Source organism: Muscardinus avellanarius, assembly GCF_963383645.1.
Source record: "Muscardinus avellanarius genome assembly, chromosome: 1".
NCBI classification, from domain to species: domain Eukaryota; kingdom Metazoa; phylum Chordata; class Mammalia; order Rodentia; family Gliridae; genus Muscardinus; species Muscardinus avellanarius.
The window spans coordinates 88,837,010-88,851,778 of record NC_137786.1 but is presented as its reverse complement, the minus strand read 5'-3'; the positions used below and the strand labels follow the sequence as shown (position 1 = coordinate 88,851,778).

The 14,769-nt window shown below is 34.0% G+C and overlaps 1 protein-coding gene across 19 annotated transcripts in view; it reads right to left on the bottom strand.

Moving 5' to 3' along the window:
- The window catches only part of PAM (peptidylglycine alpha-amidating monooxygenase), a gene marked incomplete at both ends in the record, with an annotated part of 173,109 nt that overhangs the window by 48,606 nt on the left and 109,734 nt on the right, over positions 1-14,769 (bottom strand). For all 19 annotated transcript variants that reach the window (XM_080711033.1, XM_080711044.1, XM_080711045.1 and 16 more), the window contains 2 exons: positions 13,058-13,129; positions 14,191-14,375. In XM_080711033.1, coding sequence (XP_080567159.1) covers positions 13,058-13,129; positions 14,191-14,375 — 257 coding nt within the window. The remainder of the gene's footprint in view (positions 1-13,057; positions 13,130-14,190; positions 14,376-14,769) is intronic.

Here is a 14,769-nt window from a genome sequence, read left to right as displayed (position 1 = left end):
GTTAAATTGATATGGAAATTAAGGGTTCATCAGATTTGTAAAATACAATATCAACAAGCTATGTTAAAAATTATCTTCACAGACAAATCATTTGAAATTATATTTAAAATCCTATCAAAGTGTAAGCCACTAGAAAATAAGTAAATATATACATATAAATTTAAATCTGATCCTGTAAAATACAGCAAATATATCAGATGTACATCCATTTGGCATTTGGAAAACCAAATATTTATTATTTTTGTAATGCTACTATAAGCAGTCCAGTTGTCCACTTTAAAAAACTAAAAGAGAAAATTTCAGAAAGATAATTTCATGGGCAAATAATACTTTTTTTTTTGTGGTACTGGGGTTCCTGGAAGCCCTTCTACCTCCGGGCTACACTCCCAGACCTATTTTATATTTTTGAAACAGGGTCTCTTACGCCAGCGCGGCTGGCTTCGAACCTGCGCGATCCTCCTGTCTCCGCCTCCCAAGCGCGGGGATTACAAGCGTGCGCCACCAGGCCCGGCGCAAATAATACTTTTAAAAGTCAATTTGAAGGTGGGAATTGGGGAAAGACTATATGAGTGATGTGTGCATGTATGCCTCTACCATCTTGAAATCCATTAAGATGTATGAGTACAATGCACCAATAATTTTTTAAAAAAAATTCAGTTTGAAACAAAGGAAAATATGTTAAACTAAAATCATTAAGATGATTCATCACTAAATGAATTTTATATTTTTGCATATAGTAAAGACTGAAAAAATTATAACCCAAGTCCATAGAAACTAGATCATAGATACAGAATATCTGCAGAAATTTCATGAAGCCTTGTAGTCCTCATCATTTACATCTATGGTTTCTAATACCTTTATATCAATTGTGCAGATAGAAAGTATACACTTATTCTTATTGCAATCCCCAGTTCTTTTTCTCCTCACCATCATTCTAACTACTGCTAATGAAGAAATGTCCTATGACTATGGAGTCCTAGTACCTACATTTTAATCACACTTATAGCACTAACATATAACATTCATAAAGTCTTTTTCATGGCTGTTTGAAAATAAAAAGCAACTAGTTTAGCCATGATATATTTCACTGAAGAATATATTAGGAAATTGGTGCAAGGGGACATGAAGTTTTTCCAAAATGATGCTAAGAAGTCCTGTCATGTTTATAGATAGTACCGGTTTAATGATTCAAAGTAGGTTTTTAGTCCTGTCCATGAAATCAGCTTATCTCAGGTGAAGTCTTCAGTTGGAAAATAATTACCAAGTAATAAGCAAATCTCTATAAAGTGAACAAAGCAAATATACCTCAACTGAACTGGTTAGGCCACCAGTGGCCTTCTACCTTGCAGAAGAAAAATTAATCCATTATTACCAAATTCTCCTGCCGCATATGCTAAGTATAAACAATTTAATATACTTGTATGATGAGACACTTTATATAGAAAAAAGATAATACCTAGGAAAGATAAAATCTCATAATTTAAAAACTTTAATCAATATCTTTACTGTTTGAGAAACACAGGCTCCAAACTTCATATCTAGTCATTCAGCTTTGTTAGCAAAATATCTGAAAGCTATGATAAGATACCAAATGCAGATCATTCTGGCTCTTTTGAAATAACCGTTTGCAGTTATGATTGGGTTAGAAAAACAAAAATTGTTAAAACAGTTTATCTGGCCTGGTTGCAGCCAGGTTGCATTGAGTTTGTGAAAACATGGTTCCAGAAGATAATGTGTCCAAATACTTCATGAAAGGGAGACGACTAGATGGCTATCTTTTACAATCTCATGCACAAGCCAGAGATTTTTTCCCCTCTCTTCTGGTTTACTGAATAGTTGGGATCTTGAAATGTTAACCATTTTTCTTAGTCACATTAAGATTTTTATTTGAGAAATGTATCTAATGAATGCACTGGCTGGAATAGAACATCAACTGAGGAAGTTGGGTGACTGGCCCCTCTACTCTCTCTCAACATTTCCTTACTTTTTAGTTTATATTCCAGATAACAATGCAATTCTACTTCCTTTAATGCCAACTCTAAGCAGATATTGTTCCTTTTTCCTGGACACTCCCTCCTGGGAATCAACTAGCTCTTTAACTTTCAGATCTGAGGAGTCACATCCTCAAAGCCTTCCTGGTAATTCAAATTAGGGGTGTTTGCTGTGTGTACCTCAGGCACTCCCGTCTTGCCCTGTATCCTGACTGCCTAACTCTTGGACTGTATTTCATATGTAAGATCTAATCTTACCTATTTAAGAGCAATTCTAAGCCTTTAAGTATTTCTCTTTGGTTTAAAAAGATAATCGCATCAACATGATTTACATTATGATGTGAGACTATAACCACCAATAAAGGCACATTAAAAAAAGATGATGGCAACTACCTGAAAATTTGGGGGGATTTAAAGATAGTTAATGTAAAAATAACCAGTCAGGGTATATTATCACAAACTTACTGCATTGAGGTTGTTATACTAACTGAAAAAGACAAATTTGAGTTTGTGCTTATAATCACATGCATATGCTCTGAATTACAGCCTACCTATAATTTTAAAATCACTTCTTTCTTGTCAAATATTGAGACTTTGGTATTTTCATAATAGACTTCTCAAAAGGGGACCTCTTTAAGTTTATAGCACTCTATTTTCTCAACAAGTTACTAGTCTTCTACAGTTATTTGCTTTCTGACTTTGCCAAAGGTCCAGCCTACTAGACCTGCCCCACAGCCGACACTGTATGCTCACATTTCTTTTCCAATACAACTTCTCTACCTCCCAGTTGATGCATAGGCTCTAAACACATTCACTTAGGGTTTATCTTAAGTGGTCATGGAGGCTTTCAAACAACATGCCTTTCAAACTCTTCCATCTTCTCCTTTCCATTACAATTCAACACAACACACACAAAAGAACTTTCTGTGATAAGAAATATTCTCTGTCTGCACTTGCAACATGAGAGCCACAAGTCATATGGGGTTAGTATGTGCTTGTAACGTGGCTAGTGTGACTTGAGGAGCTTCTTAGTTTACTTACTTTTAATTCACTTAGCCACATGCAGCTGGTGTCTATTATACTGGACCATGAAGGACTGCTTGCTGATTCCTCCTTCCTCACATCCTTCTCCTTCCCTACATGAAGACATTTAATGTCCTTTCCTTTTTCACCACTATATTGCTTTGGATGTTAAAACCTGTCTAGAATAATATTAAAGCTGCTTTAGACAGGTGCAGTGGCTTGCGCCTGTAATCCCAGCTACTCTGGAGGCTAAGTCAGGAGGATCACAGTTCAAGGGCAGTGCTGGCAATTTAGGGAGACCCTGTCTAAAAATTAAAAAAAAAAAAGAAAAGAAAAGGGCCGGGGTGTAGCTCAATTGTTGAGCATTCCAGGGCTCAATCCCTGGAAAACAAAAACATATGAATAGTACAAAAAAGTGCCACTTTTTCTCTATAGAACTAATTTGTGACTGCTGATTATGCTGAGCTACAATCCACAGGTAACTTTTCCTCAGCTCTGGTAACCTATGCATTTCTGGGTGGTCTTCCTTAATTCTGTTCTAAGACCCACTGCTAAAGTAACCACAAGACATGTCCCCAAACTGGAGCACTTGTGAAAGAAAGGATGTTTTATTAATATTAATACTAGGAATAAACTGACATAGTCCCATACCTATGTTGACAGAGATGATATAGAAAAAGTACTTTATAGGCTATGCACACTAGTAACAGCAGCTAATATTTTAGAAAGCTTAGTATGACTCACTCATTTTCCTTGATAGAGTTCATATATTTATTCTCTGTGAAATAGTTATTATTGTCCTTATCTTTAGATGAGAAAACTAAAGGTACAGTATTAGCCTGCATATCAGGTAGCCAGTCAAACTGAGATTCTAAGGAGACAGTTTGGTTGATGGTGAGCTTCTACTATGGTTTCAAAATTTTATTCCCACTGTGAGGAAATAAGAGGGTGGAAACTTAATCTGACTATTGTGCCTGGAGGTGGAGCTTTGGGAAGCAATTGAGATTAGATAAGGTCATCAGGTTGGAACTTCCTTGATTGAATACTATTGGCTTTATGAAAAGAGAGAGACACTGGAAGATGTATACTTGCATGATACATTTTTTTAACATGTGTTGCCCTAGTTATGACTGCCAACGAAACCATCACTGAAGGCCTTAATGCCTCAGAAATGTGAGCTTCTTTAAATAAACCTCTTTTCTTTATAAAGTTTCCCCTTCCTCGGGCATTCTGTTATAGTAATAAAAAGCTCACGAATGTACCTTCTAAATTGATCACTATAATAAAGCAGAATCCTCGTTCTTATTAAATCACTTAAGATCTGTCAATCCTAGCCAGGCGTGGTGGCACATGCTTGTAATCCCAGCATTCGGGAGGCTGAGACTAGAGGATTGCGGTTCGCGGACAGCCTCAGCTACTTAGGCCCTCTGCAACTCAGTGAGACCCGGTTTCAAAATAAAGAATAAAAAATAGGGCAGGGGTTGTAGCTCATAAGTAAAATGCCTCTGGGTTCCAGCCCCAAACCTGCAAAAAAAAAAAAAAAAAAAGATCTGCCAATCTTACTAAGTTTTTTTTAAAATTACTTTTCATCTGAGTTTAGAAACTGAGCTTATTTATTAACAGAATAAGTTTCTCATTGTCTGAAAGTGTCCATCATATAACACAAGAAACTTTTAAACTAGTCAATATATATATATATATATCATAGCAGTTTTCACAAAACCAGCTTAAAAATAACTAGTTTTCACTGATATAGCCAGATACTCAGGAGACTGAGGCAGCAAAATCATAAATTTGAGGCCAGCCTGAGTAACTTAGTGTGACCCTGTATCAAAATAAAGAATATTAAAAAGATCTTGGAATGTAGCTCAGAAACAGAATATGCTTCAGTCCAATCCATAAAAAAAATCATAATAAGGAAAAAAGAAAAAACAGAAGGTAGAAAAGTTTTTTGTTCTCGTCAACAGATTTTCACTTACCACTTTCAAGATACTTATATGTTTGTTTAAATTTTGCACGAAGTTCTAAAAATGATTTTTATATAATTAAATTACCTCTGGGAAGGTATAGATTACAAGATACAAATGTAGTTTTCTATAAAAAAAACCCTCTCATTTCTTATTCATTGTCATATTCCCAGTGATTAGTACTGGTGTTATCATACTAGATACTTAATACATGAGTACAGAATTTTATTTTGTGGTAGTAGAGGTTGAACCCAGGGGCATTCTACCTCTGAGCTACACTCCTAGTCCTATTTTTATTCTTTATTTTGAAACAGGATCTCACTAATTTAAGGAGTACCTCACTAAGTAGCGGAGGCTGGCCACGAATCTGCAATCCTCCTTGTCTCAGCCTCCCCAGGTACTGGGATTTCAAGTGTGTGTCACTACACCTGACTAGAATTAAAAAATAACAAACTGTTAAAAATGCCACCTTTTAGCTGGGCGTGGAAGCACATGTTTGTAATCCCAGCATTTGGAAGGCCGAGACAGGAAGATCCTGGTTCACAGTCAGCCTCAGCTACTTATGAGACCCTTTGCAACTGAGTTAGAACCCTGTTTCAAAATAAAGAATAAATATAAGGGTGGGAGTGTAGCTCAGAGGTAGAATGCCCCTGGATTCCAACCACGGTACCAGGGGGGAAAAAAAGTCACTCTTTGCTCTTGCATTAGCAGAGATAAAACTTTTTCCCTGATGATTTTATACTCAGTGAGTTCCCATGGATCACCCCAACCACCCCTTCCCGATATGATTCCTATCTTATAAAATGCAGAAATGCTCCAGTTCTTTTAAGTAAGTTTGACAGAGTGAGTTTGGTATTTGGAGCAAAAGTCGTAGCAGCTAACATATTAAGAAAAGGAATTCAGTGTAGTGTAGAATGTTGAAACTAACAATTCAATGCTTGGTTTGCAAGTTGTGTACTGGCACTGATCACTTTATGGCTCAAGGATATTTTTTATTTATTTGCTATTCTCTGCTTCCAGTGTGGCACTTTCTCTGGTTTACTTTCAGGGACATGATAAGAATAAAATAATATAAATGGAGGCATACATTGAACATTTGTCCTGTGAGTTATTTTTAAATGAATAGAATGCTTTAAGATTATTAGAATAAACAATCAAGCATACCTGACTTTTAGTTAATGTAAAATCTTAATTGTGGTAGGTGTTTTGATTTTAAAAATGAGCAAGAATCTCTTTCCAGAATGAATTCTTATTTCTCCCACAAATCACTAGTAAAAAAAAAAAGCCTTTATTACCACTCTATGATTTCTAGGGTTCATAGAAAATAAACAGGATATCCATCAGCAGTTTAACCACTGAAAAATAAATGGTAAATAACCCAGCTAATGAGATTAGAACCACAAGACACAACTGGTTAATGAGAGAGATGTGAGGAATGGAAAAACAAAAGCATCCCTTTTTAGGATTTAATATTTTGTTTTATGACTCGGTCATAACTGCCTTTCCCTTCTGGTTAAATCCGATTTAGTTTATTGATTGTTTACTTATTACTAACTCACAGTATTTATTTTCTATCCTTGAAGGAATAAAACACATGATCTTGATGCCCAGCTCAAAGATCACGAATGAAGTAAACATTATTTTTTCCCCTTGTAGGACTCATCTGATTCAAAAAGAAATCACAAATGCATTTTTTTCCTTTCTTAAGAAAATGAAAAAAATATGAAATAGGAGAAGACCGGGAGATGATAGCTTTTCCAACTACCATGCACACAGAAGATCTGTATCAAGAAGGCCAACCATGTGATAAATGATCATTCACATTTGCCTATTTTATTATTAGGAAACCAACTCAAAATAGCACTCAGTCAACTTCCCTGAGCCTGGAGGAGGGGGGGTTTAAAGTTGTGTTTGATAAATGAGTTCAATAAATAAAGACCTGTGAGTTGCTCGTAAATCAGAATAAACTGATAGATTTTTAGTGAATAGCACTACAGGCAGGACTTGTATCTTCTTTCATACTGCAGCACTGGTGGCATTGAGAGTGCTTGGAATTAGCTAAGAAGATGATACAATAAGCACTTGTACTTCTTTAGGAGACCTAGAGAATGTCTTATTCTGAATACAGCAAAAACAAAACAAAACAAATTTTAGCTACTGAGCTCTGCCTTTGTTTCAGTCTACCCATAAACTGTTTACCAACTGCTTCTTTAGAAAGCTTTTTACGGTATACTTACTGTGTTTTTAACTCCCAACCTTGTTCCCTTGATTCTGCTTATTTGATAAAACATGCCAATGGTAATTCATTTTTGTTAGCATAAAACCACTGTGAAATTATTCTGTTTCACAGAAGGTGTCTGAAGACCTTTAACTGTCTAAGGTCAGGGAGTGTTTTCCCTCTACAAATTGTATTTTTGTCATATTCTTCCTGCCTTGGGAATATAGTAGCTCATGCTGACCTTTGAGTAGAAAGATTGATTATGTGAGGGCACAAAGACTGCAATGAGAAGAATTTGGAGCAAACTGAATAAAACATGTGAAAGGCCTTTGCTGCAGCAAAAGAAATGTGGCTCGGAGCACAATGCCTAATAACAAGGACATACTGGTATTGTAGATTCTGGCTTTCAATTCTGTTTTGAGTTTTTTTAAAACACAGAATCCTCCAAGTACAACTGACATAAATTTCATCACTACCTCTATACTCTAAATTTTAAAGAAAACAAGTTCAAATTCAGAACTTTTAGATGTAGTTGTATAGATTCCTGCTGGAAGTTGGCAAGACTTTTAATTTTAGCCCATATTATTTGCCTAAACAATGTTGGTAGGAAGCTCAGGCTGGACCTCCGGTATAATAAATACATATAAAAATCATTATGGCCGGGAGTGGTGGCGCATGCTTGTAATCCCCGCGCTTGGGAGGCGGAGACAGGAGGATCGCGCTGGTTCGGAGCCAGCCTCACTGGCTTAAGAGACCCTGTTTCCAAATAAAAAAGTTAAAAAATAGGTCTGGGAGTGTAGCCCGTGGGAGTGTATCCCAGAGGTAGACGGGCTTCCAGGAACCCCAGTACCACACACACAAAAAAATCATTATGCATACAAAATAAAGAGAACTTACAGAACATGCATTAGTTTCCTAAAAGTGCAAACTACAATAAGTGAGGATTATCTCTGTGTGTGTCTGCCCTGAGGGACACTACCTTCTCATTCTATTCATTTTACTAGAATATTTCCTCCACCCAGAATCCCCAGAATCACTATCTAAATTAGGTTTATTGTATAATTTATTGCATTCATTATATATATAGCTAGTTCTATGCTGTTAATAATTTTAAAAGATGGTGACATTTGTTTTGAATTTCCATTAGTGATTTTCTACATGGAGACAGACATAATCAAGTTGTTCAGAGAAAAGCTCACCTCGCTAAAAATAGGCTATTTTTAAGTCAGTAAGAATATATACAAATTATCCAGGCATTACAATTATTCTTGTCAATAATTTATACCAGCAGAAGACATATTTGAGATACAATATTTTAAAAAGAGGATACAAAAGTATATACATATTATGATTTAAGTATTGTTAAAATAATGGGCATATGTATATATATATGTCTAATATACATTTCATACACAGATATACATTTACACATATATCTGAGGACTATCAATAATTTTATTTATTTATACTTTATATAATCTTCTGCAATGATTATTATTTTTAAATATCAGTTAAAATAAATATTACTTAAAAAGATCCCTGCAGACTTACTTGAGGACTCATTAAAATATTTTCAATTGTTGCATGGTTCATGACAACCTGAGGGTAAAACTGTGATAGAACTATGCTTCTTTGGTTTCTAGGTAATTATATCTTTTTACAAAGAGTCTGAGATACACTACCTTACACCAAACTGTATTCTATAGAGATGTTGACAAGGATGCTGCAGAAGGTTAGTGTGTTTTTACATAAGCACTAGCTAGAACAACCCTACATGGATTCACACAACTCAGATGTCTATTTCAAATGCTAATTTCCAATTGAGACTAATATTTTTTCTTTAAAGCTATTTATTATACTTTTATTGGTGCATCATAATTATACATCATAATAAGATTCATAGTGACAAATAAATACGTGTACATATCACATGGTATAGTCAAGATTAATATTCTGACAAACTCTTAATAGCTAGTCATTTTAGTTATAAGAATTTCAAAGAAAAAAACCTTTATATCTCTCCTGGAGAAACAAGATAAACAAGTATAACAAGATAAATCTGTTTAAAAAAAATCACTGGAAGCCGGGTGTGGTGGTACATGCTTGTAATCCCAGCATTTGGGAAGCTGAGACAGGAGGATCCGGGTTTGTGGCAAGCCTCAGCTACTTAGTGAGACCCTTTGCAACTCAGTAAGAGCCTGTTTCATAATAAAGATTAAAAAATAGGGCTGGGGCTATAGCTCGGAGGTAGAATGCCCCTGGGTTCCAACCCCAATATTGACCAAAAAGAAAAAAAAATCATTGGGTTTCTTTAGATTTTTTTTCCTCCATGTTAGATATATCCACTAATTTCTGTTCATCTGTGCACAGCTACATTTTTTTGGTTATGATTATTCAATCATATTAACTGCATAAATTAATGGGCCTGTGACATTTCCATACATGCATATATTGTATATAGCTCCGTTTCTTTATTTCAGTTTGGGGAACATGACCATCTTATTGCCTTGGCCCATTCCACATTTTTCATAATCTTAGTAAAGGTCATCCCTTCTTTCTAGCATAATATTTATTATATATCTTGACCTTTATCTTCCTATTAGCTTTTTAGTATATTAAGATATAAAGTGCATGTCTATATGTGTGTATGTGTTTATACAAGCACACATATGTTTGTTTTTTCTATGTAGAACCATCTATGTTATTTGCAAAACAATCTATACCCTGAATACAATTTGTATCCTGGATAAATGTCTTCTCATGTTTTAGGTATTTTTCTTCTTGCTACACAATTGTTCTGTTTCTTAGTAGAGTTTGAGATCTTCTAGAGGAATAACATATATGGAATTTATTAATTTGTGGTTACCAACAACTCCAATAATTAAGGGCTTTTATTTATTGGGGTCTAAAGTATATTAAGAAAATTAATACAATCTAGAGAAACACTTATACATATTGTTTGGGCTAGAACATCAAAGCAATGGGTGGAGACTGAAGGCTAACTTTCAAATTTGAGACACATGGCATAATTTATTTGAATAATTAGAGCCCTTTTATTAGCTACTGGGTTACCTGGACTTCCCAGCAAATTAATACAAAGGGACATTTTTGTACAAATATTTTGAGAAGAATGAAATAGTCTTTCATTAATGAGTATATTTGTCCTGTGTATTGTAAGGAGATACATTTTGTTGATGCAATAAATAATCTGTACAAAAATATGCATTTCCTATGTCCTTCTATTTCTCTTTAAATTCCAGGCTGTTGGTCCTAGAAACCAGTGGATTAATACACAGACTACACTGGCACTGAAATAGCTTTGGTGAGCAATTTTGTCTTCACATCATCCAGGAGGTTATTAATTTCTTTCTTATTTTTTTCAAGTAGTACTAGGAATTGAACCCAGGAGAATTCTACCTCTGCTCTACACCCCAAGCACTATTTTGTTACTTTGAAACAGGGTCTTAATAAATTGCAAAGGCCCTAAATTACACTGGGCTTGGTGGTGCAATGTTATAATCCCTGCTCTTGGGAGGCGGAGACAGAAGGATCGCACAGGTTTGAAGCCAGCCTCAGCTACTTAGTGAGGGACTCAGCAACTTAGTGAGACCCTGTTTCCAAATAAAATGTAAAATAGGGCTGGGAGTATATCCCGGAGGTAGAAAGCCTCTGGGTTCTACTCCTAGTACCACCAAAAAGAATAAATAAATAATAAATAAACAAACAAACAAATAAATAAATAAATAAAAAAGGACCTAAGTTACTGAGGCTGTCAGTGAACCTGTGATTTTCCTGTCTCAGCCTCCAAGTATTGGACTTACTGGTGTGCCCCACCATGCCAAACAGAATCCTTTATTTTAACAGGTGAATACCATAGCTTATTTTCCACAATATGAAAACTGAGTCAGGATAATACTTTGTTCCTTTTCAAGTTGTATCACTTACTTATAGCATTTTTATTTATAAGTAGAAGGAAATATAAAATAAGAAAAATAATTTCACATGTATCCATAGAAATTTTCTCTGGAAAAAATAAGAGCTTGAATGATTAAATGGAAGAATACATTTAAACCTCTCTATATCTATGAAACATAAATGGGTACATGTATGGCAAAATAAGAAAGTGTTTTAAAGGATTTGGTTTGTAGGAATATATGACATCTCCTAAACCCTACTGTTGGGAAATAAGAGATTAAATCTTACATTTAAGATTGTGTTGCTTATAGAATCTCTGGGATTCAAACCTATCAGAAGTATCAATATTCCCCTTGATCAATTCAACTAACTTCAGAAGGAAACCAGAGTAAAATCTCACTTTCCATAGAAACAAATCATTTTACAAGACAAATCTAAGAACTGCTGGTATCATTTCATACTGTATCATATATACAGATATTTGGAAATGAATTTTAAGGCCATTTAAATTGTTTAAAAAATAAATTTCAAACAACGTGCACAATGTCAAATAATAATTTGTTCATTGTTGAGTGTGAACAAATTTCAGTACAATTGCAGTAAACACTGTTAATACTAGTATGAGTAGTCTGCTATTACTGAAACTGAGACACAAATATATAAAGAGAATTTACACATTTATCTGTTTTAAATTCTACTAAAAAGTCCTTTAGTATAAAATCACTTGCCTAGTTTTAACTTAATACACAAGCAGAAATTATTTCAGGCTAAGCTTTTTAAAAAGGTTACTTATTAAGAAAATATTATATAAGGTTACTTATTAAGAAAATATTATATAATATATTCTACATTTATCAAAGAAATTTAAATTAGTTTATGTTTCTTTCAGAGCATATGACCCCCTTTCAAAAGTTTAGATTCTTTAGAATATATTTTAATATATTATTATATTTAATATATATTTAATATATATTATATATATATTTAATATATAATTAATACATATTTAATATATAATTAATTATATTAATATATTTACAAATATATTAAGTGCAGAATTGTTATCTTTGACCTAGATCTAATATACATTTGGAAGAATTCCAAAAGCAGTTGACAATGTCTGAAAAACAGAAAAATTCTACTTGTTAATCGGAAATTTCCATTCCTTGTATGCTTTATATTGTTAGCAGACATCTATATGCATTAATATTAAGCTAATGTTGAAGAGTATATTTAGGCCAGAAATGTACTTGATAGAATAATGTACTCCCACATCCTCACACAAAGCATTATCTTCCAAACAACTGGCAAGAAACCAAGACTCAGAAAGGTAACTTTTCGGTGCTAGCACATTTAGTATATGACATACCAGCATCAAACCTTCTCACTTTAAATAAATAGAACAGAGGCAGCCTGGTGCTGTATCAATTCAACAGATGATAACCTGACACAAAGTGATGGATGCCTAAGACAATGATCCCTCCTCCTGCCTTGGTGACAGCAAGGAAGAATGACTCATAGACACCAGATGCAGGTTTAATTCTTAATTTCTTTTGTCTTGAATCTCAACTATAGGTAATAAACATAACGTACAAAATACACAAGAATTCAAATGGTAAACATCATTAAATTTCAATAACCAACCAATACCTGTTTTTCATCATTATATTTGCACTTGTACTAAACATAAAAGTGACAACAGTAAATGAACTAAAAGGTAGAAAAACCTAATAGGACTAAATTATACTAATGAATTTTACTTCCAAGTTCAAGCACAATAATTGACCGTTTCCTCATGAATTATGCATTACATAAGAACAGCAATAATAGGGTTTGAGACTGATACAGAGAGATCTAAAATATCTCACTAACTTCACAATTTTGTTGCCTATGTGGATAATGAACACTTTGATAGGCCTGGTTAAAGAAATAAGCATACATACCCTGGTCTAACACGTCTTCTTCTTCTCGTTTTGGCTGCTGTAGCAATGCACTTTTATCTTTGTTTTCTGTTTCTATAAAGGATCAAAGAAACTGAGCATACATCTGCAGAATATATTACACACTTTAAATAGTTTTTTGGAATTATGCCATCAACACAAAAATATTATTCTAGATTTTGTGTTTATTACAGTATTAACAATTTATGTGGTATAAATGCTCTCATTTGCAAGCTTCTCCCACCCCTTAGTAGAGCTACCAATTGCCATAATAACTAGGTCAACTATTTTTTCAGTAATAAAAAATGATATTGAATTTTCAAAATGTTTTAACAAAACTACTCATTTTAAAGTTGAATTTAGTAACATTCTGTGTAGGCTAAGATTTTAAGGCATTTTTCCATGAATATATTACCATCTTACTAAATGACCTGATTGCTATGCTATCTTCTCTCATAAAACAGCCACTAGGAAGAAACAAGAAGCTATTCTAGCAGTTTAAGATTGAATTTGAAAAACTCAAAATGTGCTATATTTCATGCAATAAGACAGGGTATGATTTTTGCAATTTTAAACTAATGAAATGGCAGTCAATAAGAACTTTCTGAAGATGAATAATAAGTTAAAAACCAGTTCTAAAAAAAGCAAAGATTAATAATACCAAGAATTGCTCTTTGCTTAGAGAGGCCCATTAAACAGATAAATGAGCATGGTTAGCAACTGATCACTGAACCATTTTCCTGGAAAGTGGTTCACTGGCACTTTTTAGAATTTGGTACAATTTAAAAGTTCATAAATTGTGGAAGTTATTACAAACTATGGAAGGACTGAGATGAAGAAATTAGAAAACAGGAATTCAAAAGAAGAAAAGTCTACTTCTGTGGGATTGGTCCCCAAACTAATATGTCTCACCAAAGATTGAAATTTTCTCTTTAACTGTTTTGATGTGGACATGTAAGGAAGGGAGAAATGGTATATGAAAGAGAGAGAGGAAATAAGAATATGTGTGTGCATATGATTGACAGAAGAGGGGAATAAAGATGATTTTAAATATTAATCATATAGTTAAGAGAGGCTCACAAGAAAATATAAAATATACAGCCATTATGTGACTTTATGTTAAGCTCTAGTATCACCTTTGTGATGTCCATGCATCATGACCATATCCGACTTCACAGGAATTGGAATGTTGGCCTCTGGTGGTATAGTTCTGAACATATCTGGAGCCACATTTTGTGTACAGGTCATGAAAGAAACTGCATGCTTGGCTTCCATGTAATACATAATGTATAAGTTGCACATTTCATCAGTAGATGTGCCACTGTAGGCAAAAACCAAAAGCAGATTTAATGAGTCAACCATTCACACAAAACACATACTTATTGCATTAAAAATGCAACCAGTAAATCTGCCAGCAATAAATTCAAAGGTGAAGAGATTGTGCATTTATTTTTATAGCATTCATTAAAACCCATCAGTTTTCAACATCAAAAGCACATTTTCAAAAGCATACGTTCACCTAACAATACAATATCAGTTTGTAGTTACCTCAGAGATATCACCAAATGGATGGAGAGGCATTTAAGGAGCTGAGAGATACTTCTTTATCATCTCTTAAATCCTTTCATTTCTTATTTCTCTTCTTTTTTCTTTTTCTTTTACTTTTGGTCGAAGCCCTTCTACCTCTGGGCTACACTCCCAGACCTATTTTTTAT